Source organism: Schistocerca nitens, chromosome 2 (assembly GCF_023898315.1).
Source record: "Schistocerca nitens isolate TAMUIC-IGC-003100 chromosome 2, iqSchNite1.1, whole genome shotgun sequence".
NCBI lineage: Eukaryota > Metazoa > Arthropoda > Insecta > Orthoptera > Acrididae > Schistocerca > Schistocerca nitens.
In genome coordinates this window covers 858746353-858764486 of record NC_064615.1, presented here as the reverse complement: position 1 = coordinate 858764486, position 18134 = coordinate 858746353, and the positions used below count along the sequence as shown (strand labels likewise).

The 18134-nt window shown below is 41.0% G+C and overlaps 1 protein-coding gene across 2 annotated transcripts in view; it reads right to left on the bottom strand.

Annotated features, from left to right (window-relative positions):
• LOC126237120 (uncharacterized) overlaps positions 1 to 18134 on the bottom strand; it is a 331755-nt gene that overhangs the window by 277361 nt on the left and 36260 nt on the right. For both annotated transcript variants that reach the window (XM_049946935.1, XM_049946936.1), the window contains exon 3: positions 16752 to 16946. In XM_049946935.1, the coding sequence (XP_049802892.1) occupies positions 16752 to 16937 (186 nt within the window). In that variant the 5' untranslated portion in view covers positions 16938 to 16946. The remainder of the gene's footprint in view (positions 1 to 16751; positions 16947 to 18134) is intronic.

Genomic DNA, 18134 nt, shown 5'->3' with positions numbered 1-18134 from the left:
TTTCATGGTACAGTATGTATGTCTTGGCATCCCCTATCAAGCGTAACTTCGCCACTCTCAACATTACAACATCCGACCAGCCATTGGCCTCAGCGATTGTGATGTCATTAAGGTATACCGACACACCCTCCGTTGTTTTACCTGAAAAGGGGTTAATCAATGCCGCGATTGCACCGTCAAACAGTCTACGATACTCCCCGACCTACAATTTACTTTCACCCAATGTCCCTTCCCCTACTTGCAATGCCTCAAATCTCCCGGCTAATTCTTCATATTTTTCTTTGTCCCCTACCCTTGCCTCCGGCAATAACTGAATTTGCTCAGTTAAGAGTAGCTACAGCTTCCGCTGTGGTTAATGCCACAGCCTCCGCTGCTTGCCGTGTTTCCACCATTCTTACTTATAGTTCTACTGCTAGTATTAATTCCACTATGCTACTCCTAGAACTTAGTTCTTGCGGCGAATCATCGTCCATCTACATTCTGAACAATTGCATGACAAATGTCCAAACCTCTTACAAATAAAACAACTTTGGCACCCACTTTGTACATGGTAATCCGTGGCCTGACAGGTTACAAAAATTACATCACTTAGGTGCTATGTCGTCATGTCCCCCATTTCCCCTGAATTCAGATAAATTTACAGGCTCCTCTAGCCATACAAAAGGCAACTTCAAAAAGTCCTTCCTAATTGACACTTAACCCCTTAAAACACAAAAGAATGACTCACAAACAATAAATCAAGCGTCACTCACCCATTCCCATTGTGCTCATGTGCACGTAACATAACGAAAAGTGTATGACCACCCGTCACGAACGCAACCAAACACCTCAACTACCCCTCTACACAGGCACACCTCAACGCTACTTGCTCGACATAAGATGTGGGAGTGGAAATCCGTTACCAGTGTCATAACCGGCACCACTTCTGACACCACTGGTGCCGATTGTCGATGGTCGAACCTGGGACTGGAGTTGGCAGAAGTGAAGCCAGGGCCCACCGCGCCGTTTCTCGTCAGGAGGCCGAGCAAGTTCAATAGTGTCAAGGGGCAGTGCAGAGTAATACAGCAGTATTCGGAAAAATTCTTTATTCTGCTAGTTTACAGAAGCATAATGTAGGTGCGCTGTCCACGTGCTGTTCCGCAAGCCCGGCCGTCTCAGCTCTCCTGGACTAACGACACCGCTGCTGCAGTCATCAAGGCCGCCTGATGATGGAAGTCACCCACGCTCGCCCAGTTGCCACCCGCCGAGGCGTAGCGACCGGCACCACTCCACTGTCCGCGATTCCAGAGACTGTTACAGTCCCTTGTCCCCGTCACCCTCCACCCCATATGGCCTGCTCTGTCCGAACATGGGACAAAGGTGGTTGTACTGGTCACTCGTGGCCCTCGGTCACTGCTGCTCCCAGGACAGGACCGGACTCGAACCCGCACCCTCCTCAACGATGTGCCGCAACTTGCCACTAGTGGTGCTTGCCAGATGGCAACACCCACTGTCATCCATAATGCCATTTCAGCGCTGCTGCACCTCCCGCAGCATATGCCTCACCCAGACCCTGGTATGCCAGGGGGGGGGGGGGGGGGGGAGTGAACATGGCCTGTCCTGGACCCGCTGCATACTGCTGTCATTGCCCTCCTTCAGGCAGACCATGCAATCTCCAAGTACCCAGCTGTCGTTCCGTCCGACGCCAGTGTTGTGTCCCCGGAGGCAGAATCGTCGCCAGAGTGGCCCCTATAAGTGTAGACCAGCACAGGTCCGACCTGACTCTCGACTGACCTGGCACACACCTCCAAGCTAAAAGTGCCTGACTATTTATACTGCTTTTCCCCTCGCTTCTGACGTAGTGTTGGAGAGAGACAAAAACTATGACGGGGGTAAATTCCCATACGTCAGCCACTTACTCATCGCCACTCCCAGATCTGGCCTACTGCCTCGCCTCATACATCACAATAACTTAAAGCAATGCTGCAGTTCCCTGCGTCGCTGTTGTTCCACTCCAAACAAATCGTACATGCAATACGCCGCTGCAGCTCTGCGCCATGTTTACTCTGCCTAGCCTACTGGCTGCCGACTATTACCACACACTGCCAGCGACCCCAGACTTCATCGCAGAACTGCGCCTTTACTGAATTTTTAACAAAATTCCCCTTTCCTATGACTATAGCGCAGCAGCACATACACATGCAAGTAGAGGTGCTGGTGGTGGACAGTTATACACTGGACAACGTCTGCTTCGAGGCATTGACCTTAGGAACAGGTTTCTGAACCATGGAGCATAAGAAGTAGTAAAGATGGGAGGCTTAGTCACCTTAGATTCCTTTTTGGCTTCAGCATGGGGGATCCCCTCGGTGACTTTTCATTCCTCTGCAAAATCAGGGCAGCCTTGGCTCCAGACTGGATGGCTCACAGAGCAGTTAACTCAGACTGCTGGAGATGGACAGACAATCCCAGCTTCATGGGCTGCCTTTCCACATTTCCCACAGGTCACCTCACCCCCACATTCAGCATTGTGAGGCAAAAATGCTGGCTTTTGTAGCACAGTATAGGGTTAGGTACATAAGGTCTAATCCTAAGTCAGAGAAAACCAACCATTATGTGGTCAGCAACATTGGAGAATTAAAGGTGGCAGTCTTCTCAATTTCTCCATTATTTCTACGCATCCTTTGCTCTACATCCACTATCACCTATAATGCCCATTCCTTTTTAAGTTAGGCTATGTCGATACCTATTATGTCAGGGCATGTGACCATACCCTTGCTAGAGTAAAGAGAGTAGTGCAGTTCAACATTTACATCATATTTGGGTCTTCGTAAGTAGTTCCACCTGCTTTGCCCTGTTAGCAACCGCTTAATGGACTTCAGGCTTCCAGCAAGTCCTTATGCATATAGAAGGGGGACACTACTCCAAAAGTCCCCTCCTTCCTCTTAATGACCAAAGACACATTTTGATTTATGTCCTCTTGACCCCTGTTACCATAATTCAACTGATGCAGATTACCAGGAGGGCTAGCCTCCCTCAATCGTTTGGAGGATTAGGTGTGTATACTCCCAGGCAGTACACCCTTCCCACGGGGAGGAGGAGAAGATGATTTCAAGGGTTTCACGAGCAGCTAGGGAAACAAGGGTCCACTCAGACAGAGCCCCAAATGCCTGAGTAAGCCTTATACAACTGAAGTGCGGCAGGTTCCCCAGAGGTTGCCCGCTAATGACTGTTCCACCTCAACAGCCATGCATCTCATCAGCATGCAGCAGACCTTGAGATTGAAGGTTTTTTTATAGAGGTTTTTACCATCCTTGCAATCCCAGTGGTCAAGCCAAGATCCCCATTCCCTGCGACACACAACGTTCCACTAGCGTGCCATATAGTGGTCACTGAAGCATGCCCAGAGCTTACGGTAACAGGAGACTGGCGGCGCTTACCAGTCCCCAGCTCAGGAATCCCAGGGTCACCAAGCCTGTACTCAGCAAACAAATGCAGAGCCCCTGAGGGCAACTAAAATGGAACATCCAAGATTGTTGGGTCTGTGGATTTTGGGGAGCATGCAGAAGGTGGGTGTGCAGGGTGTCATAGGAGTGAGGAGGGAAATGGATTCAGGGAAGAGGTTCTGAGAAGGGTTGTTGGGTCTGTGGATTTTGGGGAGCATGCAGAAGGTGGGTGTGCAGGGTGTCATAGGAGTGAGGAGGGAAATGGATTCAGGGAAGAGGTTCTGGCACAGCCATGGGCACCAGCATGGAACTCTCCTATGCCAATCTATTTATGGGCTGTCTGGAGGAAAACCCCTTAGCCTGTCAAATCTCCAAATCCCTGGTATGGTTCATGTTCAAGATGATATCTGCATGATCTAAACCCAGGGCCAGGACACCCTATCCTCATTCCTTCACAATCTCGACACCTTCTCTCTCCATATTTCACTTAATCCTCCTCAACACAGAGTGCCACCTTCCTGGATATTGACCTCCACTCTGATGGCTCCATACAAACCTCTATCCATATTACACCCTCCAACCACCAAATGTACCTGCATTTTGACACCTGATGTCCCTTCCACACAAAAAAAAAAAATCCTTCCCATACAGCCTAGCCACCTGAGGATAATGTATTGGTAGCGACTGGAATTCCCTTACCCAGCATGATGAAGGTCTCACAAAGGCCTTCGCAGATAGACACTATCCCCACATGTCTGCAAACTGATTCCCCATGCCATTTCCCCACATGCACCCAATCCTACACCATTCCCAACAACCAGTTATAAAGGAACACCCCTTTCATCATGCAATACCACCCCACACTGGAGCAACCTAATCACATCCTTTGTCAGGGCTTTTATTATCTATCATCCTACCCGAAACACTTCCCACCCCTCCTACTGTGGTGTTCTGTCACTCACCCAGTCTCCACAACATCCTCGCCCGGTCCTATGCATCATACCCTTGTGAAAGAGCCAGATGCAAGATCCGCCCATCACTTCACATTCCAGTCCTGTCAAGGGCTTATCCTACTCCCATCAGAGTGCAGATCACCTGTGAAAGCAGCCATAATACATACCAGCTCTGCTGCAATCATTGTTTAGCTTTTTATAATGGTATGAAAAGACCCGTGGTCTAGAGGTAATGTCTTTGATCAACATCCTCAGTTCTGAGTTTGAACCATGTCAATGCTTAAAGTTTGAATAAAAAATATCAGCAATGGCAGTCAAAGCCAACTGACATAAGAAGAAGATTCTGGACTAGTCCCCCATTTGGATCTCTGGGTGGGGACTGCTAAGGGGTAGGCAACCATGAGAAAAAGATTGAGTAATCAGCAAAAGGGTAATGTTATACGAGTCGGGGCATGGAATGTCTGAAGTTTGAACATGGTAGGGAAGCCAGAAATCTGAAAAGGGAAATGCAAAGGCTCAGTCTAGATGTAGTGGGAGTCAGTTAAGTGAAATGGATAGAAGACAAGGATTTCTGGTCAGATATACATGCCGATGTCATAGGTAGAAGATGAAAAGATAGAGAAAATACATGAGAATACTGAACGGATAATACAGTACATAAAGGGAGATGAAAATCTAATAACTAATGTGCATTGAGAATTGGAATGCGGTTGTAGTGGAAGGAATAGAAGTACGGGTTACAAGAGAATAAGGGCTTGGCAATAGGAGTGAGAAGGGAGAAAGATTAATTGAGTTCTGCAATAAATTTCAACTAATAATAGCTAATACTTTGCTCAAGAATCACAAGAGGAGGAGATATACTTGGAAAAGTCTGGGATGTTCGGAAAGATTTCAGTTAGATTATATCATGGTCAGGGAGAGATTCCGAAATCAGATACTGGACTGTAAGGCACACCCAGGAGCAGATATAGACTCAGGTCACAATTTAGCAATGATGAAGAGCAGACTGAGGTTTAAGAGACTAGTTAGGAAGATTCAATGTGCAAAGAAGTGGGATAAGGACGTACTGAGGAATGAAGATATACATTTGAAGTTCTCTGAGGCTATACATATTGCAATATTGAATAGCTCTATTGGCCGTTCAGTTGAAGAGGAATGTATATCTCTAAAAAGTGCAATCATAGAAACTGGGATAAAAAAACCTTAAGTAGAAGAAAGGTAACTGTGAAGAAACCATGGGTAACAGAGGAAATACTTCAGTTTATCGATAAAAGAAGGAAGTACAAAAACTCTCAGGATAATTCAGGAATATAGAAATACAAGCCACTTAGGAATGAAACACGTAGGAAGTGCAGGGAAGCCAGGGCGGACTGGCTGCATGAAAAACGTGAAGAAATTGAGAAAGAAATGATTATCAGAAGGGCAGACTCATCATATAGGGAAAAAAAGAAAAAAATTCAAAATCAATGGTGGTAACATTAAGAGTGGAATGGGATTTCCACTGATAAATGCAGAAGAGAGAGTGGATAGGTGGAAAGAGTACATGAAGGGGAAGACTTGTACGATGACTGGACAGAACAAGAAACAGGAGTCAACAGGGAAGAGATAGGGGGATTCAGTATTAGAATCAGATTTTAACAGAGCTTTGGTTGACCTAAGTTCAAATTAGGCAGAAGATACAGATAACATTAAATCAGAATTTCTAAGATCATTGGGGGGGGGATGGCAACAAAGCGACTATTCACACTAGTGTGTTGAACATACGAGACTGACGATATATGATCAGATTGTCAGAAAAATATCTTCCACACAATTCCGAAGAGTGAAAGAACCAAGAAAAGCGAGAATTACTGCACAATCAGCTTAACAGCTCATGCATCCAAATTGCTGACAAGAATAATACACAGAAGAATGGAAAAGATAGAAGAGGGTCTGTTAGATGACTATCAAATTGGCTTTAGGAAAGGTAAAGAGCCAATTCAGACACTGCGGTTGATGATGGAACCAAGACTGACAAAAAATCAAGATCTGTTCAAACGATTTATCAATCTGGATGAAGTTCCACAATGTAAAACGGAGCAAGATGTTCGAAATTCTGAGAAAAATTGGGTAAACTATAGGGAAAGACAGGTAATACAGGGTGTACACAAAGTCCGGGAACACTTTCAATTATTTACTGCACAAGAACCAAACATTGTACAGATATCATACATATGTCAATTTGAAGAGAAACCCTGAAAGGTGGTTTTTGTTTTCTCCCCATGTATAACGCCACAGCGTAGTTAGGTAATTTGCCAATAGTCAGCACTAGTTTCAAACATGGCGAGTTCAGGTGCGGAGCGAGCTTCTTGTGTGTTGGAGTCTGCTGTTTCATGAAATGGCCTCCCCGATCACCAGATCTCACTCCGTGTAACTCTTTTCTGTGGGGACACATTAAAGATCTGGTGTATGTACTGTGTCTACCATGCGATGTAGCAGAGCTCCAGGGGGGAGAATACGGGAGTGACTGCCACAGTCGACGATGCCATGCTGGGACGGGTATGGCAAGAATTCGATTACCGTATTGACTCATGGTTTGCATATCAAATGTTTGTAAAAAAACTTTCAGAGTTTCTCTTCAAAATGCAATATGTATGATATCTGTGCAATGCTTAGTTTTTGTGCAATAAATAATTGAATGTGTTCCTGGACTTTATGTACACTCTGTATACAATATGTACAGGAGCCAGAGGCGAACAATGGAAGATCAAGAAAAAAGTGCTCAGATTAAACAGGGTGCCAGACAGGAATGTAGTTTTTCACCTCTAATGTTGAATCTACACATCGAAGAAGCAATGACAGAAACAAGAGAAAGATTCAAGAGTGGGATTCAGACTCAAGGTGAAAGGATACTCCTCATTACTTTTGTCTTTCTTACATTTACTCTCAATCCATATTCTGTAATTCCTCTTCACTTTCGCTGAGGATAGCAATGTCATCAGTGGACCTTGTCATTGATATCCTTTCACCGAATTAACTAGTGGCTAGATAGGATGGCTGTTGATGAGAACATCAATGATTCCCTGACGTATAGATATTTGCATTTGTGATGCCGTCACCTCCACAGATAGTTGCACTTAGTTTTCCTGAGGTTGATAGCTAGGTGGGCAGCTGGTAACTCTGTATGGAGACCGGGAACACTTACACCATGTTGGGAAGTGACCTTTTCCAGGGTACAGAGATGGGCTTCGTCCGGCAGGCTGCAGGTCAACTATAATGATCAGCAGTTGATCAACATGAATAGAACTGTTGTGATGTTTGGCATCTGGCAGTGTAGTAGTTGGTAAAGATTTGCCTTCATTCTCAGTAGCAGCATACATGTCCAGGATGTCTACAGCGGAAACACACTGGTGTGTTATCTCCTGGCCTCCTAATGTCTGTTCTTATGCAAGGTACTGTACTTGGAGGAGAAGTTCGTTGCACCCAGATTGATCAGATGCTGGATTCCTGTTTGATGGTTGTGACATAAATCTGTGTTGGCAGAGTCCAATCTTCATGGTGGAGGTTGGTGCTTAAGACCAACACACCACTTCTTAGGTCAACAGTCACAGAAACTATTTCTTATGTATTCAGCCTGATGATTCTGGCTGCCACATACTGCTGCTGTATCCTTTCTCTTACTATCTGGCATATGAGAGAGGTCAGCTCATGGTGGTTTTCCACAACTGCCATGGGACCACATTCAGGTGTTAAGCCATACATCCTTCACGTGTCTCATTATTGCTGCATTTCCTTGATTCATTGGTACTGGTTTATCAATTCCTCTGTCATTCTGACATCCTTTGGCGCAAGAGCTTGGTACACGTCGTCTGCGACTCCTTTCATCATGTGCGAGATTTTGTTGGCTTCTGTCATATTCGGATTCATGATGTGGTATAGGGCCAAAAAATTCTGTTATGAATAAATGTTTTCATTCTCCATGATGTTAGGTCCTTTTCGTCACTTCTTCAACCACTGAGCAGGGTAGTTGTTGATTGTTGCCAAAGATTTTCTTCAGCTCGGCCTAGAATTTGTCCCAGCTATTGGGCTGCTCTTTGTTGTACTCAAACCACTGCTGTGCTGGCCAAGTAAAAATATACATTCATCAAAGAATGTCATCCCAAGCTGTTGTATTTGGCTACTCAGTGCAACCCTTTCAGCTATTTCTCAGTCCACTCAGAATCTCTGGAAATCACTGATTGATGCCTGATGTGCCGCTGAGTTACTGCTGTTATGAAATCCCTCTATCTCCTGAATATACGTATCTTAGGAAGATGTACTGCTTGTATTTTGGTTCCTGTCCTTTCATTGCCTAACTGCAGCCATAGTGCTGTAGATCTTTGAAGTAAATGGTGTCTTCACTGAACAATGTCACATCAAAACTACAATCCAGTCTAAATGTGAAAGCAGGTTCATCAATGAAGTACAACAACCAGAACTGAAAGCACATTTATTACCGACACCAAGATCCAGCCAGAACAGAAATGATCAATTGGATGGAGAGTGCAGCTATTTATACAAAAATCTAATATTCCAGAATTTACAAACATCAAGATCAAGAACCTCCTGGAAATGATATACACTAAATAACAAATGATTGTTGGTGGTCGAGTTTTAACTGGCATCCTGCAGCACGCCACCCAGCAATACTCACCACCACACCACACTGCACATATCACAGCTTGCAGTAATATTTACAACAGGTGGGCATAAAGTAACCTCCCCTTCAAAAAAAAAAAAAAAAAAAACACACACACACACACACACACACACACACACACACACACACAGTAAACAACTAATCTCCAAGAATGTAATAACTGTGCCTAGTTTTGAATGTATTAAAAGGAGTCTGAAATCCGCAAAGAAACTCATAAAATGAACTACAATCAGCACAAAGCATCAGAAAGTATGTGCCAAGTATGCAGACCTAATCAGTTCCTTTTGAACTTAAACACATTAGGTTACAACTTATTTCTCGTAGTAAGGGAAGGCCTAGAATTTGTCCCAGCTATTGGGATGCTCTTTGTTGTCCTCAAACCACTGCTGTGCTGGCCAAGTAAATATACACATTCATCAAAGAATGTCATCCCAACCTGTTGTATCAATGATATGATTATGCCTCTGCTACTGTGAAGCATATATATTACAGATTTTATTGTTGTTGTTGTCTTCAGTCCTGAGACTGGTTTGATACAGCTCTCCATGCTACTCTATCCCGTGCACGCTTCTTCATCTCCCAGTACCTACTGCAGCCTACATCCTTCTGATTCTGCTTAGTGTATTCACCTCTTGGTCTCCCTCTACGATTTTTACCCTCCACGCTGCCCTCCAATACTAAATTTGTGATCCCTTGATGCCTCAGAACATGCCCTACCAACCGATCCCTTCTTCTAGTCAAGTTGTGCCACAAACTTCTCTTCTCCCCAATCCTATTCAGTACCTCCTCATTAGTTTTGTGATCTACCCATCTAACCTTCAGCATTCTTCTGTAGCACCACATTTCGAAAGCTTCTATTCTCTTTTTGTCCAAACTATTTATCGTCCTTGTTTCACTTCCATACATGGCTACACTCCATACAAATACTTCCTGACACTTAAATCTATACTCGATGTTAACAAATTTCTCTTGTTCAGAAACGCTTTCCTTGCCATTGCCAGTCTACATTTTATATCCTCTCTACTTCGACCATCATCAGTTATTTTGCTCCCCAAATAGCAAAACTCCTTTACTACTTTAAGTGTCTCATTTCCTAATCTAATTCCCTCAGCATCACCCGACTTAATTCGACTACATTCCATTATCCTCGTTTTGCTTTTGTTGATTTTCATCTTATATCCTCCCTTCAAGACACTTTCCATTCCGTTCAACTGCTCTTCCAAGTCCTTTGCTGTCTCTGACAGAATTACAATGTCATCGGCGAACCTCAAAGTTTTTATTTCTTCTCCATGGATTTTAATACCTACTCCAAATTTTTCTTTTGTTTCCTTCACTGCTTGCTCAATATACAGATTGAATAGCATCAGGGAAAGGCTACAACCCTGTCTTACTCCCTTCCCAACCACTGCTTCTCCTGATGACGACGTCCTCCTGAGTAGCCCCCGCCCGGAGATCCGAATGGGGGACTATTTTACCTCCGGAATATTTTACCCAAGAGGACGCCATCATCATTTAACCATACAGTAAAGCTGCATGCCCTCGGGAAAAATTACGGCCATAGTTTCCCCTTGCTTTCAGCTGTTCGCAGTACCAGCACAGCAAGGCCATTTTGGTTAGTGTTACAAGGCCAGATCAGTCAATCATCCAGACTGTGGCCCCTGCAACTACTGAAAAGGCTGCTGCCCCTCTTCAGGAACCACGCATTTGTCTGGCCTCTCAACAGATACCCCTCCGTTGTGGTTGCAGCTGCGGTACGGCTATCTGTATGCTGAGGCATGCAAGCCTCCCCACCAACGGCAAGGTCCATGGTTCAGGGGGTGACAGATTTTATTATTATTTTCTTTACTTTCTCAGACGTTAAGTCCGGTTAAAAATGGAAAGTGACGCGTACCTTGATCAAGCGTCAGTTCCTTTTAACTGTATGGTATATGTTATATTGCATTTAGGAACTTTCGTGTAATTGAACATGTATCAATAATTACAGATTTCTGTAGTTGTATATGTAAGTTTGGATGTAGCTGTATTGCATTGATGTACTGGTGGATATTGTGTGGTATGACTCCTGTAGTTGATAGTATAATTGGTATAATGTCAACTTTATCCTGATGCCACATGTCCTTGACTTCCTCAGCCAGTTGGATGTATTTTTCAATTTTTTCTCCTGTTTTCTTTTGTATATTTGTTGTATTGGGTATGGATATTTCGATTAGTTGTGTTAATTTCTTCTTTTTATTGGTGAGTATGATGTCAGGTTTGTTATGTGGTGTTGTTTTATCTGTTATAATGGTTCTGTTCCAGTATAATTTGTATTCGTCATTCTCCAGTACATTTTGTGGTGCATACTTGTATGTGGGAACGTGTTGTTTTATAAGTTTATGTTGTAAGGCAAGCTGTTGATGTATTATTTTTGCTACATTGTCATGTCTTCTGGGGTATTCTGTATTTGCTAGTATTGTACATCCGCTTGTGATGTGATCTACTGTTTCTATTTGTTGTTTGCAAAGTCTGCATTTATCTGTTGTGGTATTGGGATCTTTAATAATATGCTTGCTGTAATATCTGGTGTTTATTGTTTGATCCTGTATTGCAATCATGAATCCTTCCATCTCACTGTATATATTGCCTTTTCTTAACCATGTGTTGGATGCGTCTTGATCGATGTGTGGCTGTGTTAGATGATACGGGTGCTTTCCATGTAGTGCCTTCCCCTTCCAATTTACTTTCTTCGTATCTGTTGATGTTATGTGATCTAAAGGGTTGTAGAAGTGGTTATGAAATTGCAGTGGTGTAGCCGATGTATTTATATGAGTGATTGCTTTGTGTATTTTGCTAGTTTCTGCTCGTTCTATAAAGAATTTTCTTAAATTGTCTACCTGTCCATAGTGTAGGTTTTTTATGTCAATAAATCCCCTTCCTCCTTCCTTTCTGCTTAATGTGAATCTTTCAGTTGCTGAATGTATGTGATGTATTCTATATTTGTGGCATTGTGATCGTGTAAGTGTATTTAGTGCTTCTAGGTCTGTGTTACTCCATTTCACTACTCCAAATGAGTAGGTCAATATTGGTATAGCATAAGTATTTATAGCTTTTGTCTTGTTTCTTGCTGTCAATTATGTTTTCAGTATTTTTGTTAGTCTTTGCCTATATTTTTCTTTTAGTTCTTCTTTAATATTTGTATTATCTATTCCTATTTTTTGTCTGTATCCTAGATATTTATAGGCATCTGTTTTTTCCATCACTTCTATGGAGTCACTGTGGTTATTCAATATGTAATATTCTTGTTTAGTGTGTTTTCCCTTGACTATGCTATTTTTCTTACATTTGTCTGTTCCAAAAGCCACATTTATATCATTGCTGAATACTTCTGTTATCTTTAGTAATTGGTTGAGTTGTTGATTGGTTGCTGCCAGTAGTTTTAGATCATCCATGTATAGCAAATGTGTGATTTTGTGTGGGTATGTTCCAGTAATATTATATCCATAATTTGTATTATTTAGCATGTTGGATAGTGGGTTCAGAGCAAGACAGAACCAGAAAGGACTTAATGAGTCTCCTTGGTATATTCCACGCTTAATCTGTATTGGCTGTGATGTGATATTATCTGAATTTGTTTGGATATTAAGTGTCGTTTTCCAGTTTCTCATTATTATGTTTAAAAACTGTATCAATTTAGGATCTACTTTGTATATTTCCAATATCTGTAGTAACCATGAGTGGGGTACACTATCAAAAGCTTTTTGGTAATCAATGTATGCGTAGTGTAGCGACCTTTGTTTAGTTTTAGCTTGATGTCACCTCTGCATCTATTATCAGTTGCTCTTTACATCCTCGTGCTCCTTTGCAGCAGCCTTTTTGTTCTTCATTTATAATTTTGTTCTGTGTTGTATGTGTCATTAATTTCTGTGTAATGACTGAAGTTAATATTTTGTAGATTGTTGGTAGGCATGTTATGGGGCGATATTTAGCTGGGTTTGCTGTGTCTGCTTGATCTTTAGGTTTCAGATAAGTTAATCCATGTGTAAGTATCAGGGAATATGTATGGGTCTGCAATGTAACTGTTAAATAATTTAGTTAGATGTGAATGTGTTGAGGTGAACTTCTTTAGCCAGAAATTTGCTATTTTATCATTTCCAGGGGCTTTCCAATTGTGCGTAGAATTAATTGCTCGGGTGACTTCATGTTGCAAAATTATCACTTCAGGCATTTGTGGTATCATCTTGTATGAGTCTGTTTCTGCTTGTATCCACCGTGCATGCCTGTTATGTTGTACCGGGTTTGACCATATGTTGCTCCAGAAGTGTTCCATGTCTGTTATGTTTGGTGGATTGTCTATTTTTATGTGTGTGTTATCTATTGTTTGGTAAAATTTCTTTTGGTTTGTGTTGAATGTTTTGTTTCCTTCTATTTTCACTTTTTTTGTATCTTCTAAGTCGTTTGGCCAATGCTTGTAATTTCTGCTTCTTTTCATCTAATTGTTCTATTGCTTCTTGTTGTGAGATTTTACCTAACCTTTTTCGTTTTTTGTCTGATATTTCATTTATTATTGTGTTAGCTGTCCGATGTCTTTTCTCAGTTTTTCTATTCTGATCTGTAGCCTGTGTTGCCATGCTGGTTTTGTGGGTTTGTGTATATTTAGTGTAGTGAGTGCTCCTACATAAACCAATAGTTGTAACTCTTCCATAGTTGTGTATTCATTTATTTTGTTGTGTATGATTGTGTTGATAGTTTTTATTGTTGTTTCGACTTGTGGGTTATTTGGTGGTCTATGCAAGAATGGTCTAATGTCTGTATTTGTGTCTTTGTATTCTATATATGTCAACTGAAATTTTTCTTCTATATCTAACATGTGTGTCACTTCATGTTCTATTTGTGCTTGTGCTGGTGGCTATCTTAAGATTTCGTTTTCCTCTGATTGTTTAATTTATGCGTTTTGTTCTTTTTTTTTTTTTTTTTTTCTCTCTGGGATGTTTGAGTCCATTACTGTATTTTCTTCTTCTTCTTCTTCTTCTTCTTCTTCTTCTAATTGCACATTATTTTGTTCCAGTATTTGTTGTACTTGTTGTTTGATGTTTTCTAATTCTGACTGGGGTATCCTGTTATTTTTTATTATTACACGGATCTGATCAGCTAGTCATTGTTCTGTTAAAAATTTTAATTCTGGGTATCTGGTAATAAATGTTGTGTATACTTGTGATCTGTATCCAGTTGTGTTGGTTCCTAGGTTTGTTGCTTGGTAATAACAGAACATGAGGTGTCGGTTAATTTCATCTGACCATCTCATCCTCTGTCTTTGTTTTCCTTCTAGGGTGGTTGCAGGAAGCATATCCTGCAAAACACCTCTATTTGGATTTAAATCGTTTTCCAGTTGGCTAGCAGTGTCGTTACCATTGTGGGCGGGCATAGGGTTCAAGCGTCGTCCCCGACCATGGCGGCGCTTGTCCGAGGCTTCTTTAGTTCTGTCCTGAACCAAGTAATCACACTAAAAGGGGGGTTAGCCCTATTAGTGGTTTGTTCTATTCGTCGCCTTTTATGACTGGCAGAACATACCGGAGGCCTATTCTTTTCCCGGGCCTCCACGGGATTTATTATTATTATTATTATTTCTTTACTTTCTCAGACTTTTTTTAAGTCTGGTTAAGAATGGAGTGACGCGGACCTTTATCAAGCGTCACTTCCTTTTTGCTGTACGGTACATGTTATATTGCATTTAGGAACTTTCGGGTAATTGAACATGTATCAATAATTACGGATTTCTGTAATTGTATATATATGTTTGGATGTAGCTGTATTGCATTGATGTATTGGTGGATATTGTGTGGTATGACTCCTGTAGTTGATAGTATAATTGGTATGATGTCAACTTTATCCTGATGCCACATGTCTTTGACTTCCTCAGCCAGTTGGATGTATTTTTCAATTTTTTCTCCTGTTTTCTTTTGTATATTTGTTGTATTGGGTATGGATATTTCGATTAATTGTGTTAATTTCTTCTTTTTATTGGTGAGTATGATGTCAGGTTTGTTATGTGGCGTTGTTTTATCTGTTATAATGGTTCTGTTCCAGTATAATTTGTATTCATCATTCTCCAGTACATTTTGTGGTGCATACTTGTATGTAGGAACGTGTTGTTTTATAAGTTTATGTTGTAAGGCAAGCTGTTGATGTATTATTTTTGCGACACTGTCATGTCTTCTGGGGTATTCTGTATTTGCTAGTATTGTACATCCGCTTGTGATGTGATCTACTGTTTCTATTTGTTGTTTACAAAGTCTGCATTTATCTGTTGTGGTATTGGGATCTTTAATAATATGCTTGCTGTAATATCTGGTGTTTATTGTTTGATCCTGTATTGCAATCATGAATCCTTCTGTCTCACTGTATATATTGCCTTTTCTTAGCCATGTGTTGGATGCGTCTTGATCGATGTGTGGCTGTGTTAGATGATTCGGGTGCTTGCCATGAAGTGTTTTCTTTTTCCAATTTACTTTCTTCGTATCTGTTGATGTTATGTGGTCTAAAGGGTTGTAGAGGTGGTTATGAAATTGTAGTGGTGTAGCCGATGTATTTATATGAGTGATTGCTTTGTGTATTTTGCTAGTTTCTGCTCGTTCTATAAAGAATTTTCTTAAATTGTCTACCTGTCCATAATGTAGGTTTTTTATATCGATAAATCCCCTTCCTCCTTCCTTTCTGCTTAATGTGAATCTTTCTGTTGCTGAATGTATGTGATGTATTCTATATTTATGGCATTGTGATCGTGTAAGTGTATTGAGTGCTTCTAGGTCTGTGTTACTCCATTTCACTACTCCAAATGAGTAGGTCAATATTGGTATAGCATAAGTATTTATAGCTTTGGTCTTGTTTCTTGCTGTCAATTCTGTTTTCAGTATTTTTGTTAGTCTTTGTCTATATTTTTCTTTTAGTTCTTCTTTAATATTTGTATTATCTATTCCTATTTTTTGTCTGTATCCTAGATATTTATAGGCATCCGTTTTTTCCATCGCTTCTATGCAGTCGCTGTGGTTATCCAATATGTAATCTTCTTGTTTAGTGTGTTTTCCCTTGACTATGCTATTTTTCTTACATTTGTCTGTTCCAAAAGCCATACTTATATCATTGCTGAATACTTCTGTTATCTTTAGTAATTGGTTGAGTTGTTGATTTGTTGCTGCCAGTAGTTTTAGATCATTATTATTATTATTATTATTATTATTATTATTACTACTTAATTACATTTTCTAATTTGTATTGGAAAATTCACTGCGACATTTAGTTACCAGGAAATATGGAAGTAACAGCATTAAAAATAACAAGCTCGCAGTTTATAGCATGCCATTCTGATGGCACTACATGCTCGCAGCTTGGAGCACTAGCATTGCTTCAGTTGTTGAAAGGTTACATTTTTCCGCCCTATACAGTTCTGCGACTGTTTGTTTGTTGTAGACTGTGGTTTGAGTCTAAATATGTATAGTGGTACAAGTATTCCTATACTTCCACACACCAGGTGAGCACCAACCACTTGGGAAGCACAATAACAACAATCAGCTTGCATAATATATAAACTACAAACAAAATATACACCAAAGTGAACCGCCTGTGTAGCTAGAATGATAGTATTCCAATTATGGTGATCATTAAATTAAGTAGATACTAACTAGATTTCTGCTAGGCCTTCCTTCATATTTTACACTTACTTACCAAAACTGTGTCCTTTATGGTCCTCAGATAATCAACAAATGTACGAAATCCGTACTTTTGAAATGGAAATTCACGTCCTTCCTGCCTCGAAAAATCATTCGCAAGTTCACGCACTGTCATTTGCTTGGGGGATGAAATGAGCAGTCCTCGCAGAATTGATTTAAGTTCTGCTTTCTCTGCCTCCATGATAGCACACTGTAAAAGTAACAAAACATGACTAAAAGAATCATATACGTATGCCAAGTGTCTGTTTAAGGAAATAATGATTACACTGATTTGGAAAATCTAAATAGACTGTTCACCTCTACATTTACATAATTTTGCTGACACTTGTCATGACAGTGACACAAGCAGCTGATTAACTTTGGTACAGTTGTAATAAAATGCAGTTTTTGAAAAATCTACTGTCCACCAAGTCTGTCACATCTGCTCCCTGCATTTGGCAGTGACAGACTAACTTTATAATTTTCCTAGATGAGCTGAGACAATTTGTTAGCTTTATTTGATTTCAACCAACTTAATGAAGTCTCTGTACAGTGAGGCTCGGTGGCTTAGTGGCGAAATACCACACTGCAGATCCAAAGGTCTTGCACTGTGACCACCGGACAGGCCTGGGATTACTATTTGTCACTTATTTCACCTCTGTCATTGCCAATGAAAAAAATACTGAACTGAATCAGGGTTTGTAGTCCATGTTAAACTACAGAGCCTCCTATAACTGACTGGCTTAGTCAGCTCTACGTTTGGAGGAAGATAAGAGCGTATCACCTCCAACTGAACCTTGCCTAATATATTAATGTGGTGCTCAAACCAACTTTCGTGTTCCTGACACCTTTATCTTTTAATGTGTACAGTGTGTGGATCGAAGACAAGTCCTAGTGACCACTATCTAAAATAGTTTCTTAATATTAAGTTTATTCCTACCCACCTCTTCAAACAGTTAGATAATAATAGTGTCCATACTTGCAGTGATGTGTTGAAAGGATCAAACTGCTGGTTCATCTGTCTTCTCAATGATGGGAACATAAAAAAAAAAGCAAATTCTTCCGAAAGGAATGAGATAGGTAGCCGAACTGATCCTTACAATATACATATCAGATGGGAAGAAAAGTAGGAGAAGGGAAGAATAAAACCAGTTATAAAAGAAGAGTAAAGCACCACAAATTAGCGGGAAATATGCTAGCCGTATAACAGCTGAAAGTCCTCTGGGCATACCTAATAGCAGGACGCCTTACATGTCCAACAAGCAGGTCCACAGTCACTGCATAAGACCATCAAATGGAGGAACAAAGTGAAGCAGCACAGAAATATTAAATGTCTGTGGTACTCAGTCAATTGCTGAAAAAAGAAATGTCTTCATCCCACATCTGACATGCCCTCTTA